Below are 13,434 nucleotides of genomic sequence, written 5' to 3'. Positions count from 1 at the left end.
CTTAAATGAAACCAAACTAACTGAAAAATAGACGAACTCTGATTGTTTTCAGTTGGCTTTTTCTTTCCATTGTCCTGGTCTGACAGCGTGGATCCACGTAGTGATGTCAGACTTTTTGTTTTTTTTTCTTGAGCGTCTTTAGAACTTCTCTGTGGTTGACATTAGCTTTCACAGCCCAGCATCAGTTCTGCCGTCAAAGTCCAGATTAAGTACCGGCTCGTCGTCCCCGTGCGAAGGTCCAGCACGTACTGTGACGCGCACCTGTGCTTAAAGAAGCAGGCGCGAGCGTCGCCGCAGTTCCTCCAGATGGACGGACATCTCTGCTCCGTCTCATCTCTCCTGTTGTCTCGCTGGCTTCGACTCTCGGGACTCCACACTCCTCGCGTATTTACAATTAGATTTTAAAAAACTAGAGGTGTTACATGCAACATTTGGCATCTTCTCGAGTCCCCACTTGAGAGTCTTAATTGGTGTCCGTTTTTAGAAAAATATTGAACTTTGTCTTTTTTTTTTTCTTCTTCTTCTTCTTCAGTACATTGAAGCTTCTGATTGTAACAGAGAGACAGAGAGAGGTGAGGGTACAGGTGTAGCAAGCTCAGTGTGTGCGTGTGAGTGGAGATTCGCGTTCGGGTTGTTAGTAAGATGCCAGCCTTAAATTCGGAGACGGCCGTCTTTGTAAAGTGTCTCATCATTGCTTTACTATAAGTGCAAACAGCTGCAGGTATGCTTTAAAAAAAATTCACAAAATAGGCTTTCTGCTGCTTTTTTATGTGTGTGTGTGTGTGTGTGTGTGTGTGTTGGGGGTGTCGGCAGTTTTGACGTCAACAGCCTGCAGAACAAAGCGAACACAGGTCTTACTCGCGTGCAGTTCCCGTCTAGAGGTAGCTGTTAAGTGACCTTCAATATGGAGGGAAGTACATGTGAGAGGGTAAGAGGGCTTTTTTTTTAGCATTTTCAATCATCCTGTTTAGAGGCTGTAATTGCAATCTGTCTCACAGTGCTAAACAAGCAAAGAGTGGAGCTCCCCTCCACTACGGAAAGACAGTTTTCAATAATCAAAGATTCTTGATGAGGAGCTAAATCCCTTAACTGTGGTGATCACATCTGAGTTTTCCATAACCCTCTTTGTAATACTGGTTTGTCCACCGAACGCAGACCAGGACATTCTTCTCGGAGCTAATCTGTGTATGTGAGTGTGTGCAAATCAGCTAAAAGCCTGTGCTGCGTGTGCTGCGTGTGCTGCGTGCGTGTGGTGGAGAGATTCGGGAATGTTTGTTGGGAAAGTTACCCCGAGACCCTGTAGCGTTATTTGGCTCTCTCCCTCTCTCTGCAGCTCCGAAGGGGAGATGTGGGTGGAGGGGGGGGGGACACACCAGCATGTACTCTGTGACAGGGGGGCCGGGAGGGGGACAGCAGGTCGGGGGTCAAGCGACGGGCTGCGGGGAGCGTGTACGAGGGACCCCAGGGGACGAAGGTGGGTGGGGGGGGGGTTGTTGTCTTTACATCATAGCAGGACACAGCAGCGGCAAAACCTCTGACGGCTGCCCCCGACGGAGGGGGGTGGAGTGACGGGAGCGAAGTATGCATGCACTTTGATGTTAGGCAGATGAGTCTGTGGGGAGAGAACAAGGAAAACGTGATGATGGATCACACAAATACAACTGGGAGGTGACATCAGCGGCTGAACGCGCAAAGTTTTTCCTTCAGTGCCACGACGTCATTTCAATAAATACAAGTTATTGACAGCAAAGACACATTTTCCAACCTGGTCAGCCTGTTTGACTTCTATCAGAGTTACAGACGGCCATGAGGTCGAATGCTGATGAGTCCAGTCCTGCCTGTTCACTCGCGGCTCTCGAACAGTTTGTATTTCACACTCTAGTTTGGATTCATCACCTCTTGTGGGTGGAGCGCTGACTCCAACACCAGAGTTTCATTTGGACAAAATGTATGACTCTGTGACATCTCTCTCTCCTCCGTCGCTGCCTCAGTGAGGCCAACAGGACATTTCTAAGTCTTTGTATAGCCAGATTTAAGTTTGCTTATCTGTGCATCACAGACCATCTAAACTCCCAAAACCAGGCAGTGCCAAGGATGGAGAGCACTGAGGGGTTGGAGACCACCTTCACATCACTCAGGATGAAGGAGGCTAAACTGTATGCATTTGCGATACGGATCCATAAAAGCCATTTTGCACTAACATTGCATTTGTTGAGTTCACGAAATGGGTGTTTATCGCACATTCTACACATGAATCAGCGCTTACTCACTGTTGTTAGCCCACACAACTCACCCTTAGTCTCTTGATGCCGGCGCGGGTGATCTGCTGGCAGTCGTAGAGCTCAATGCGATCCAGACTGTGGCAGCTCTTCAGGTGCTCCAGCGAGGCGTCTGTGATCAGGGGGCAGTTGTCCAGCTCGATCACCTCCAGACGGTCGTGAGCGCAGGGGCCGCTACCGAGGTGTCTGATGCCATCGTCCGTGATCAGCTCGCAGTGAGACAGGCTCTACGGGAGCGCAGCATTAGCTCCATTACTCGACTGTTCGCCAGAGCAAGCTGCTGCCTGGTGTTTGTAAATGCTACAGGAACAAAATATGCTTTAAGTGGCAGGCGCACACTCACCAGGACTTGCAAACGAGGGCAGTGGATAGACAGCTGGATGAGTGTTCCATCTGTGATCTGATGCAAGAATAAAAAGAGACAAATGCCACAACTGCAGTCTCTGTACAACAACAACAACAACAGCAGCGGAGAGTGTTTGTGTAGCTCAGACTGTTTATTTACCTGCACACATTCTTCTAAATCCATCTTCTCAAGCTCGTGACAATTCTGAAAATGACACGAGAGAGAAACGACGTGATCTAACGTTGGTTCGTGGAGATTTTGATTTTCGGGACAAAAACCTTGAAATATTTTGCTGCTGAACACCAAAAACAAACGTGACCTCAGCTTTAAATATTTAGATCTGCAAGCAGAGTCTCTGTTTTTGCACGCAGCCGCGAGACAGATGTCACACTCACCCTTGCTAATGTAGTGAAGCCCACGTCTGTAAGCTGAGAGCAGCGAGCCACTTCTAATATTCTGAAAGGAGAACGAGAGGAGCACAGTCTTATACAATGGCATCACTTACAGCCCGTCGCTCCACGGGACCTGAACTGGATGTACAGTAGCAAGACTCCAGGTAACATTTATTCATTCCTCTCCACAATCTCCATTATTAACCCAAAGTTTAATGCAGGAATAAATTGCAAAATTAATTAATATGCAAGCCGTTCGATCTAAAAATTAGGTTTCAAATTGTGTTTTGCAATAACTCAAAACTTGTTCTAAATCAAGTTAAGCTTCACCCATTTAAGAAAAGTCTCTTTGAGCGAGATCTGTTAGCCAGGATCAGGACTGTCAATCAATCATTCGTGAAAACAAGCTCAACACATTGCACTCAAGAGAGCTCGCTTCACAGGATGAGGTTTCTGAGGGTCTTCTGCAGGGTCCAGGAAGTGGTGCACGGGGAGGTTCAGGTGTGTGAATTCACCTGAGGCGAGGGCAGTTCTGTCCCAGGGCGTGCAGGATGGCGTCTGTGATATTGGCACATCCCGACACACACAGAGACTGCAGGCGGTGACAACCCCGGCAAATCGTGATGAGTCCCTCGTCCGTGATCTGCTGCTCACAGAAAAGAGGGAGTGTGTGTGAGTGTGAGTGTGTGTGGCTTCAATTAAATCCACGGCCACTGCTTTCCTCTTTCAGACTTCACATACATTCATGTACCAGCGTAATGTACCGCTCAGCTGATGAGAGCAATTTCTTTTCCCCGCGTTTTCTGCTTTAAGCATTGTTCATGAAATCTTTGTGGAGATCGGGCAGAGAGAGAGAGAGGAGGTGAGACAGAGCCAGGCAAGAGAAAAGGAAGAGGAGACAAAGGCAGTGGAACAAAGAGGAGGAACAACTGGGACAAGATGAGACGGAGGATGAGAAGAGCATTCAGGTGGTGATGAAGCAGCCGCATTTCGGAGAGAAAAAGATGTGAGCATTGTCTGAGCTGGCTACTGGATATTTCAGCTATAAACCACCTATAAACCCTGCAAAGCAATCTACAGGGTTTGTGTCCTCTTCAAAAATCCAGATTCAAGGGTTTTCTAATGTTTACAGAGATACATTCCTTTCAAACATCATGACGCGCGGCCACAAAGCGCACTTACCGAGCACGTCTGCAAGTTGAGTGTGACCAGCTCCGGACAGTGAGCCCCGATATGCTTCAGAGCCTCGTCCTCTAGCTGCGGGAGAGATTGACAGAGGAAAGTCATCTGAAATCACATCAAATGCAGAGTAAAGCGCGGTAAGATTGTCCCACCGAGCCCCTCCGCTGTCGCTGAAAGACGGGGTTGTAAAGTATATTTTAACACAATGCAATTCAATGGCCATAAAGCTGAAAGACGGAGTGTGTATGATGTAATCTGTTTTGTCCTTTAAGAAAAACAACACATGACGGAAATATTCTCTAACAGGATGGTGCTACAAGAAGGCTTTAACATTGGCTGTAAACAGCGTCTGGCGTGTCTTTCTACAGAAACATCCTCTGTCGCAAAAGAAGTGATGCCTTTGAAGTTTGCGGTAGCAGCAACTGAAGAGGAACTTAGTAATGAGTTTGACAAGTGATGGCCACTATGACGACACAGGCAAGAAAACAGTGACACCTACAGAAATGCAGTGCTGAGCAACAGGGACTGTGCACTTAAGAAGTCACCGATGGGACCAAACTGTAAATTCTACAAATCAAGTTGCTTTCAGGTTCATGCAATTAAGTTTTATACTGAATGAAACCACCTCTGAGCACCTGCACCATCAGCCCCAGTCTGCATCTCCAGCCAGTGCTGAGCCCTGAACCGTACCTGTGTGCATCCCTTGAGGAAAAGGCCTTTCAGTCCGGGGCAGGAGCGCACCAGGGCCTGGATGCCGTCCTTCGTGACCTGATCACACCAGGAGATGTTGAGCTGCTCCAGCAGGGGACAACCCTCGCTGACAGGAGGAAATTAGAAAAGGACAGGTGAGAGGTGAGAGTGCAAAAGAAGAACACAGCAATGAGAGAGAATACAAGACTGGGGAAATATTCCCGATATCACATTTTGTACAATCACCATACGTTATCAAATAGTGAGGGACAACTGCTCATGTGTGGGGGTGCTGAAAAAGGATCTTTAAAAATCAATGAAGCCGATGAGGGAAAACATTCAATATATTGTCTTTGAACTGCTGAAAAAGCAAATTATCGCATCCTGTTTTGTGTTTCACACAGAATCCAAACAATCCCAATGTGTCGGTACACATCACAGTGTTGACTCCACACACCTGAGAGCTTTGAGTGACAGGTTGGTGATTGAGGTACAGGAGGCGAGGTCCAGGTGCTTCAGCTTTGGACAGAACTTACTGAGGCTGTTACACGTGCTGCGGAGGGGAGAGATCGATCAGAGCTTTGAAGGGTTTGAAGTCGCATTTTGATAAACCGGCATCCCGGATCGACGCTCGTACCTGTCAGTGATCTTGGTGCAGCCGTTCAGACTAAGCAGCTCGATGTTCCTGCAGTTCTGCGAGAAAGTCCTGCAAAGAGAGAGAGAGAGCAGAAACATGGTCGTCAAACTGAACCCGACCACCTCTCCGCTCCGTCCCCGGTTGTGAAATACAGCTTCTGTTCTTGCCAAACTCACCTCAGGGCGCTGTCACCCACACCCAGACAGCCCCGCAGACTCAGCTTCCTCAGGAACCCCCCACATCGCTTTGAGATGTTCTCCACCACCCGGCCCTGCAACAGAGACATCCACTCAGCCTGCCGCACCTCGGTTTAATACGAGCGGCGTGTGAAGGGAGACGAAGGCAGCACAGATTGAAGCAGCAGGTCAGAGTAAAGCAGGTGGAGATTAGATTTACTCACCTCGATGTCCCTCTGAAAGTCAAAGAGGTCGATTCGTTGCCAGTTGCTGCCATCCAAGGCCAGGACGTTCCAGGACTGGGAGCAGGGAGGGACACGTTCAGGGTCAAGATTTGTCTTAGACATGCAACATGTACACACACAGAACACACACTAAAAAAAACACACAGACAAACACATTCACGCACACATGCATACGCACACACACACACACCTTGTGAACACAGACTCACCCGTGAGACCTGGGCACAGCGACAGAGTGTCACCACATCCAGAAAGGAGAAGATTCTGGAAGACAGACAGGGACGGTTTAGAGACCCTGATCCCCGCTGCCAGAAGCTTCCTCTTTACACTTGACTCTGGCCTCGGCTCAGCCCTGCGCCTGCCTCCACCCGCAGCACAGGGGTGTGAGTAAATCAGCTAATATTGTCTTTGACTGTCAGCAGGATAGATGTGTTTACTCGGTTTGCAGCACGGTGGTGTTTACTCAAAGTGGGGTCCTGGAGAGGAGGACACGCAATCCGCTTCTAAGGAACGGAGCCGGAAACTTACGATAAGATCCCTCAATGCAGCAGAAACTGTGTTAGGGTGGAAGCGGGGATGCAGCAGCGCCTGCCAGCCTCACAAATCAGGGCGCCGAACCCGGCCAAGCAGCACGGAGTCAGCAGCCGCAGCGCAGGCAGCTCGGCTGGCAAGGCCGAGGCTTGAGTTATGGCCTTCATTTTCTGTTTGCTCAGGGGCTCTTCGCCTTTTTTTTTTTTTTTTTTTTTGCCTGAACTCAATTTGAATGCTTTATAGCCTCAAGCATCTGTTTTTAATTACAGTTTTAGCATTAGGGCAGCAGAGGAGGGTGGGGAACAAGGGGAAATTGGCATCCTGGTAGTTAGTTTAGTTGAAATATTTGCTAAAAGGGCAAGTGAGCGTAGAGTATGCGATCCTGAGACGCACAGTGTGTGTGTCTGTGTGACAGCTGAGGAGGGAGGAGGGTGGTGCGAGGCCAATCGTGCCTTTGTGTATGACTGGATGTGCTGATTCGGAGCAAAGGCAGTGAGGCGAGCGTGGAGTATGAAACAGAAAAATAAACCCTGCAGACAGTCTGATTGAAGTGTTCTGAAATGTCACTCACCGCAGCAACAGCTCCTTAGGCAGCTTCTTATTGATGACCGCCTCATCACTGTTCGTGAACATCTGAAAGGGTGCAGAGGATAATATTAGTCCTGGCAGCCTGTCTGAACGTCGCCGGGGCCTCCCCCTCCATCCACTCACCTCACTCAAGGACGGCCCCAGCATATAAGCAAGGATAAACGATGGAAATCTCATCACCTGAGATAGATTCAATGTCACGTCTTGGAAAACACTGAGGGTGAGTGCTGATAAAGCGCCGCAGACGACTGGATTTTGTGCCTTCTAAGCAAAAATCAGCAGGACGGGACTTTGTACCGCCGCCGCCGACAGAGCCGCGCTTTCACGTTATCTTTTCTCCGGGCATATTCTCTCCTTACTTCCCGAGTTGTTTACACTGATGAGTTCACATCGGCACGAGCCGAGACCGTGCATTAGTTTCAATATATCGTTTGTGACAAATTGCTCCGGCTCCTGCGAGCAGCGAATGGATTTCCACACAAATAAAGCGAGCGCAAACACGAGCCTCTAATCCACAGAAAACGCCTGAGCACACAGAGACAGTAAGTGAACCTTTATTAGGATCCAGCTACTTAGATGCACACCCCCCCCCACTTACTGAGGACTCTGGGGTTCCCATAATTTGCAGGAGATCGTTCTCTGATAGATTGTAAACTGCAGGATGGTGTTTGGGAACATCCACTTTGTCACAACAGGGCGAATGAAGCAACATCTGGCCCGATCCATTTTCCTTCATAGATTTAGAAAGATAAATCTAAACCAGGGACAGCGTAATTGAGGGGCGGGGGCTTTCGCGTGTAAATAAAGTGCAGCAAGGCACGTTTTATTTACAACAGGCAAACATCTGTGACGAGATCAGCAAGGAATGTGCGAGTCCTTCTTTGCACTTCTGAGCAGGTACGATTATGAAGTATCCGTCATCCCAAAATAAACGAAAAGCTTATTCGTTGTGTTTAAACGCGAGGGACAATTAATGGCTGCTGAGGGAGAATGCCGTGTGTGATTTTAATTATGGCTGTCCATCCTAAAACCACATTCACAATAGCTTTTAAGCTCAATAGATTTTTTTTTTTTTTTTTTGAGGGACTTACACACTTAAGCAAACCTATTCATCAGCTCACAAAAACAAACTGACAGGTCTGCCTGTTTAAAAATCCAGTCAGCTCTGGGTCACAGCCTCTCTATGGCTCTCTGATAAACATACAAACTCCACACACACACACACACACACACACACACACACACACACACACAGCTGTCTATGCAGGGGCTGCCTGCCAGCGCAGACGTGTAAAATTTTGAGGGAGGAAGACGAGGCAGACATTTCGCGTTTGGATTTGGGGCAAATTGACTCTGACAGCTCGCCTTCCACGGCGTTACTTTCTGGCCAAATAATCCAGGGCCATTTCCAAAGAACCAGATGCGCATGGTCATCGGGCATACACTGTCCCCTTTTGTACTCTAACATAAAATGAACCTGATGCTGCATGAATGTGAGCATTATGTTTTCTCCACTGGTCAGCTATAGTCAGTGAAGCAGGCCTGGCAGGAGGTGAAAAGCTGGGTGAGCTGTAACCTCCAGCTAGAGACCGCTGCTGTAAAGCAAAACAAAAAGTGATCATATTTTTAGATTTTTTTTTTTTTTTTTTAAATGTTGTTTCCTGAAAGGACCCGATCCTCAGATTAAATTTAGATCAGTTTGACATGAGTAACTGTAACGTATGAGGCGACATCAGATCGGCGGCTAAACTGGGTTCACATATTTAGTTTATCCTTCCCTACATTCATGTAGTTAAAGACAACTGATATATGAAATACCAGAGAGACAAGCCGGCAATTAACAGATTTCTTTACTGTCTGCACTTCAAACTGCTTCAACAACTCTTATATCCATATACTTAATTGCACACAAAGTGGTGGTAATGTCAGCCACAATATGGTGATTATTTACATATTCCTTTTCACTGGGAAATAGAGTTAGGGTCCATTAAGGCCGGTCTACTTTTTTAGAGTGCTGAGGTCTTTTGTTAGGGGCTGGTATACAACAGATCAGGATCTACCGCAGAGCAGTAAAGCCACACAGAATATAGGAGAACATTTCTGGCAAGGCCTGTCAAAGTAAAACGCACACTGGCAGACAACGCAGCTACTGGGTTTGACCACCGTGAATTTGTGATGACCTTCAAAAGCTATTTCCTCCTTGGCTTCAGGCTTCTTACAATTGGCCTTCTCGGCTAACTCCTGGCACACAAATGGATTTTGGGGTATTAACAAGTGAAGTAAGCCAACAGGCGGTATGGTGTTTTTATTATGTCATCCTTTCTAGTATAACCATTGCAGTGCATACAAACATTGTATTTATTTGCCTAAATAAACACCAACCAACATCTTATTCTCCACAGGGACTAAATCTAAAAACCCTATTTATTAACATTTGTTTGAAGTCTTCCAAATCTCAAAGATAGGTTTACAATAAAGACCCATACATAATTAATATAGGGTAAACCAAACTGTCATGTGTATCATGCTGGTTGTAGATATCACTGACAGCAAAGATTTTACTGGAAAATAGCAAATGTAAATGTTTCAGATTTATTCCTTTGTCAGATTCTGATTATAATACTTAGTGGCTTAATGCAGGCTCCCAAAATATAAATGAAATGAATGAAAATTATGTCTTAAAGAAGCCATGCTGTGAAGAGAGCTGAATCTTTATAAATCTATATAGAATATCAAAATATAACCATTGACTCTGCCTTTCACGTAAAACCGTGTCAGGAGGTCTGGTAATTATCCCCGTTTAAGGTAAAGGTGATAAGGCAGGTACCCCTCAACAGCTGCCCCAAAACAAAAATATTAGCTTTTATTTTGAAGGCTACGGAGCGCCACTTCCGGTACTGTCCGCCCCCCCCCCAATCCCGGTGTCTTGACGAGCAGCTACCGCAGCTGTCGGGCCAGAAGGTAACGGCCTGGATCTTCCGAGTCGTCAGCTGTTGCACCGTTAAAAATAAATAAAACCACACACAAATCCCACGCTAGCTGGGGATTAAACAACCCCAAGTGCTCAGGCTACACAGCCCAATGTCACCGGCCGGAAACATAACATCTGAGAACAAGTTTTCACCAAAATATTCAGCTACGCGCACCTCTGCGACATAAAGTTTATGGGAAATGCTGCAGAACAACAACACTGAGGCTTATGTGTGCATACATGTGGCCCTGTGTAGGCGTTACATTGTGGAAGCTTGGGCCTATTTGTTGATAGTTGTGTGCTAATACGGGGTACATGAAGCAGTCACAAGCCGAGGCCCCCACAACCGCATCGGCCATGGGCATGCACAACAACCCGGCTCAGACAACAAAAGCCGTGTTTATATACAGGGCAAAATATCACAGCCCAGCAGATGTGAGGGTGGTCATATAACAGCTACAGCTTCCCAGTAAAGTCAAGTCAATAAATTCCTTCTCCTGATAAATATGTTAATGTGAGCTGTCCTCGGCGTGCTCCATGTAGCCTCGGCGTCTTTGTTTTGACGGCGCAAAGGGAAACGAGGACAACATTTTAGCACCTTTCCAAAAAAAAAAAAAAATTATCCCAATTCACGGACGAACAGCACGACAGAGTTAGAGGGACGTGATATCCTGGGAGAAATAAAAGCCAGGCCCGGGCTGTGTGCTGTTTGAACAAAACAACAGCGTTTGACCTAATCCCAAACACTGACTGCGGAAGCTGCGTTCACAGCCTCCCCATAAGCGGAGTTTTACAACAAATCCAGCGACAATCACCGTGAAGGCCCCATCCTAACGTTTCTAACGGCCGCGTTCAACGTGTGCCCATAACTGTCAGGTAACATTGATGGTCAACTCACCTCAAACCGGCTCCGTGAAACGCCATTTACCTCCTTCCCCATGTCGGACGCTGGTTACCGACTCAATGAATGCGGTGTAGGCGAAGTAAAATGCAGATACGGGCCCTCTTCCTGCCGATTCCCCTCCACGACTATCATGCTACCGTCCTCTCGGTAGCTCCTGCGGGTGCGATGTCGTCGTTTTTCGCACTGAAACACAAACGGTAAAGACCTCTCGTCTCTGATAGTGTGTGTTAGCAGCCAGCGTCCAGTAAGCCAGTTCTCTTATCTGCTCAGTTCGCCCTCACCTCCTCCTCCTCCTCCTCCTCCTCCCCCTGCACGGCTTTCCATCTATCCACACAATAGCCCGACAGGAATAGGATCTGGCAACCCAAAATGGAGCTGCTACAACGCCTACATTACTTAGAAATAATAAATATAACGAAATTGCGCTGAGGTGTGTATATCACTTGTTGGCTGGGTCTTTAAACAAAGCGAGCAGTGCGGGCCCTTTGCAAGCTCAGGAGCAAAGATAGATATCAGAGAGGGGGTGTCAGTCTACTGACAGCCCTCGTAGCACCCATACCTGGCTAGAGGGGACAGGACTCAGAGGTAGGCTACATGTAAAATGTATTTTACAGAAGTTAGGTCCCAGGTGATGGTAGATTTTGACCCCACCAAAGGCAAAGAGGGATCAGCTGGGATATGAGTGCAGATATAGTTGATGCTTTCCTCCCATTTGGTCTATGCCTTAAATAACAAAACGCCTATTTTAGGTGCATGTCTAATATGGGTCATTTCCACCCTGTCATTGAAATGTGGGCCAAAGCTTTCAGAATTTTTGTCACAACATAATTCGTGTACTCTGACGAACAAAGGAGCGAAGGGTTTAGACTCTTTTGTCATATGAACCATTTAAATGCGTACTAATTCTATTTTATTGCACTTATTATTCTCAGACATTCATTTTAACTTTGTTAGTACTGTCGGTAACGCTACTTCCTTGTTTCTCGTTGGCCACGCCCCGGTGAGACAACGGGTCCAATCAGCATCCAGGGTGGCCCCTCGTCATATTGCGTAACCATGCTGGGGAACACACGCTTGACAACAGTTCAATGTCGTCTGGAGCGTCATAATAAAATGTAACTGAGGGTACTTTTCAATTTTCTAACGTGTTTCTACGTGTTTTTTTCCCCACCGGAGTTAGATTTAATGCTTTTAAATGCTCTTCGATGGAAACAGCATCTATAGTAATTGTAAAACTATTCTATTAAAAAGTAAAGGATTAGTTCAGTGGCGTAAGGTAGTTGCGACGGGTTCACGCCGTTGGTCCACGCTAGTTATTAGTTATGAAGGGCACACGTCTTGTCACATGATCAGATAGAGAACTGACACTGGACATCAACGTACATATTACCCAGAAATCATAACTACATTGCTGTATATGACAAAATACCAAACAACATTTATTGTATTTATATAGTTCAAGTAGTATAAGCACGTGATTTTGTTACAGATCGCTTCTGACTATATCACAGAGAAAGCTTGGGGCTTTCAGGGCTCCGGGGCAGTTGCCTGCTTTGCCTATTGGCAATCCATCATTGCCCTCTGCATTTTTAAAATTCAGAATTCACCATGACCCCGATACTTCCATTTCTTGCGAGACCAGTGCTCGGTGCTCTTTATTCATCTGAAATGTGTGATCCTGTAACTCATGACTGGTTAAAACAAATGTTTTTTTTCCTTTTTCCTGCGGACTTGTGCAGCTCTGAACAGTTTGCGTCGCTGGCGCGCTACCACGAGTGCAGTAGGCGGGTTGTTTGCTGTGATTGGCCGTTGCTAAGATACGTCCCAGATTGACAGCGTTCCGGTTTCCGGTTCATTCCGCTGTACGCAGAAGTTGCTAGTCACAGGAGCCATAATGGCGTTTGTAGTCTCCTTCAGCTAGGGCTGTGGATGATATTAAATCCACTAGCATCGCCCTAAATATAGGCCTGGTTGATTCCCAGAGCCATTGATAATAAACTGGAACATCTACTGCACACGAAAATACTATGATTTCTTATCAATATTGAATTTATAGGGGATAAAACTTACATTAAAGGGAACATGTAAACAGTACCAACCGGGTCAAGTTTTCATTTTGTTCGAGAAACGAGCGTCTTTTAATGAAGGCATTTGCTTGTTTCTGAATGCTAAGACCGTAATGCTGTGGAATAAAAACACCTTTACTTAACTTGGCACCGGACAAGGACACCTTTCACAAAGGGACTTTTTTCTTTTTTACGGGTCAGCTCGCTAGCCGCTGAGCATTAGCTAGCGGTGCTAGCTAAATTGAGACGGAGACGACATCACACTTCTCCGATATTTGGTTGGGACCTTTTTCATTCACAGACTATTTCAAAGTACATCTTTTACAGCACTGGAAAAGCAGCTTGGCATTTTTCTCCATTGACGAACTATGATGGCGATCTCAATGGAATGAATTGGCACTGAAGAGGACTGGACGTGAGCGGCCTA

General features: G+C 46.6%; 1 protein-coding gene across 1 annotated transcript; it reads right to left on the bottom strand.

Moving 5' to 3' along the window:
- Positions 1-529: 529 nt before the first annotated feature.
- On the bottom strand, positions 530-11,348 carry fbxl20 (F-box and leucine-rich repeat protein 20). The gene is made up of 15 exons (XM_076752399.1): positions 10,936-11,348; positions 7,050-7,111; positions 6,157-6,211; positions 5,927-6,001; positions 5,703-5,797; positions 5,527-5,595; positions 5,347-5,442; positions 4,890-5,016; positions 4,200-4,274; positions 3,533-3,663; positions 3,021-3,081; positions 2,785-2,829; positions 2,623-2,679; positions 2,294-2,506; positions 530-1,612 (listed from the first exon to the last, which is right to left on the bottom strand). Exons 1-15 carry the CDS (start codon positions 10,975-10,977, stop codon positions 1,505-1,507), a joined length of 1,311 nt encoding a protein of 436 aa, XP_076608514.1. The 5' UTR covers positions 10,978-11,348; the 3' UTR covers positions 530-1,504.
- Between the last annotated feature and the right edge of the window lie 2,086 nt (positions 11,349-13,434).

The sequence above is a fragment of the Chaetodon auriga genome, chromosome 16 (assembly GCF_051107435.1).
Source record: "Chaetodon auriga isolate fChaAug3 chromosome 16, fChaAug3.hap1, whole genome shotgun sequence".
NCBI classification, from domain to species: domain Eukaryota; kingdom Metazoa; phylum Chordata; class Actinopteri; order Chaetodontiformes; family Chaetodontidae; genus Chaetodon; species Chaetodon auriga.
The sequence above is the reverse complement of the archived record's forward strand: the minus strand, read 5'-3'. Positions and strand labels throughout refer to the sequence as shown.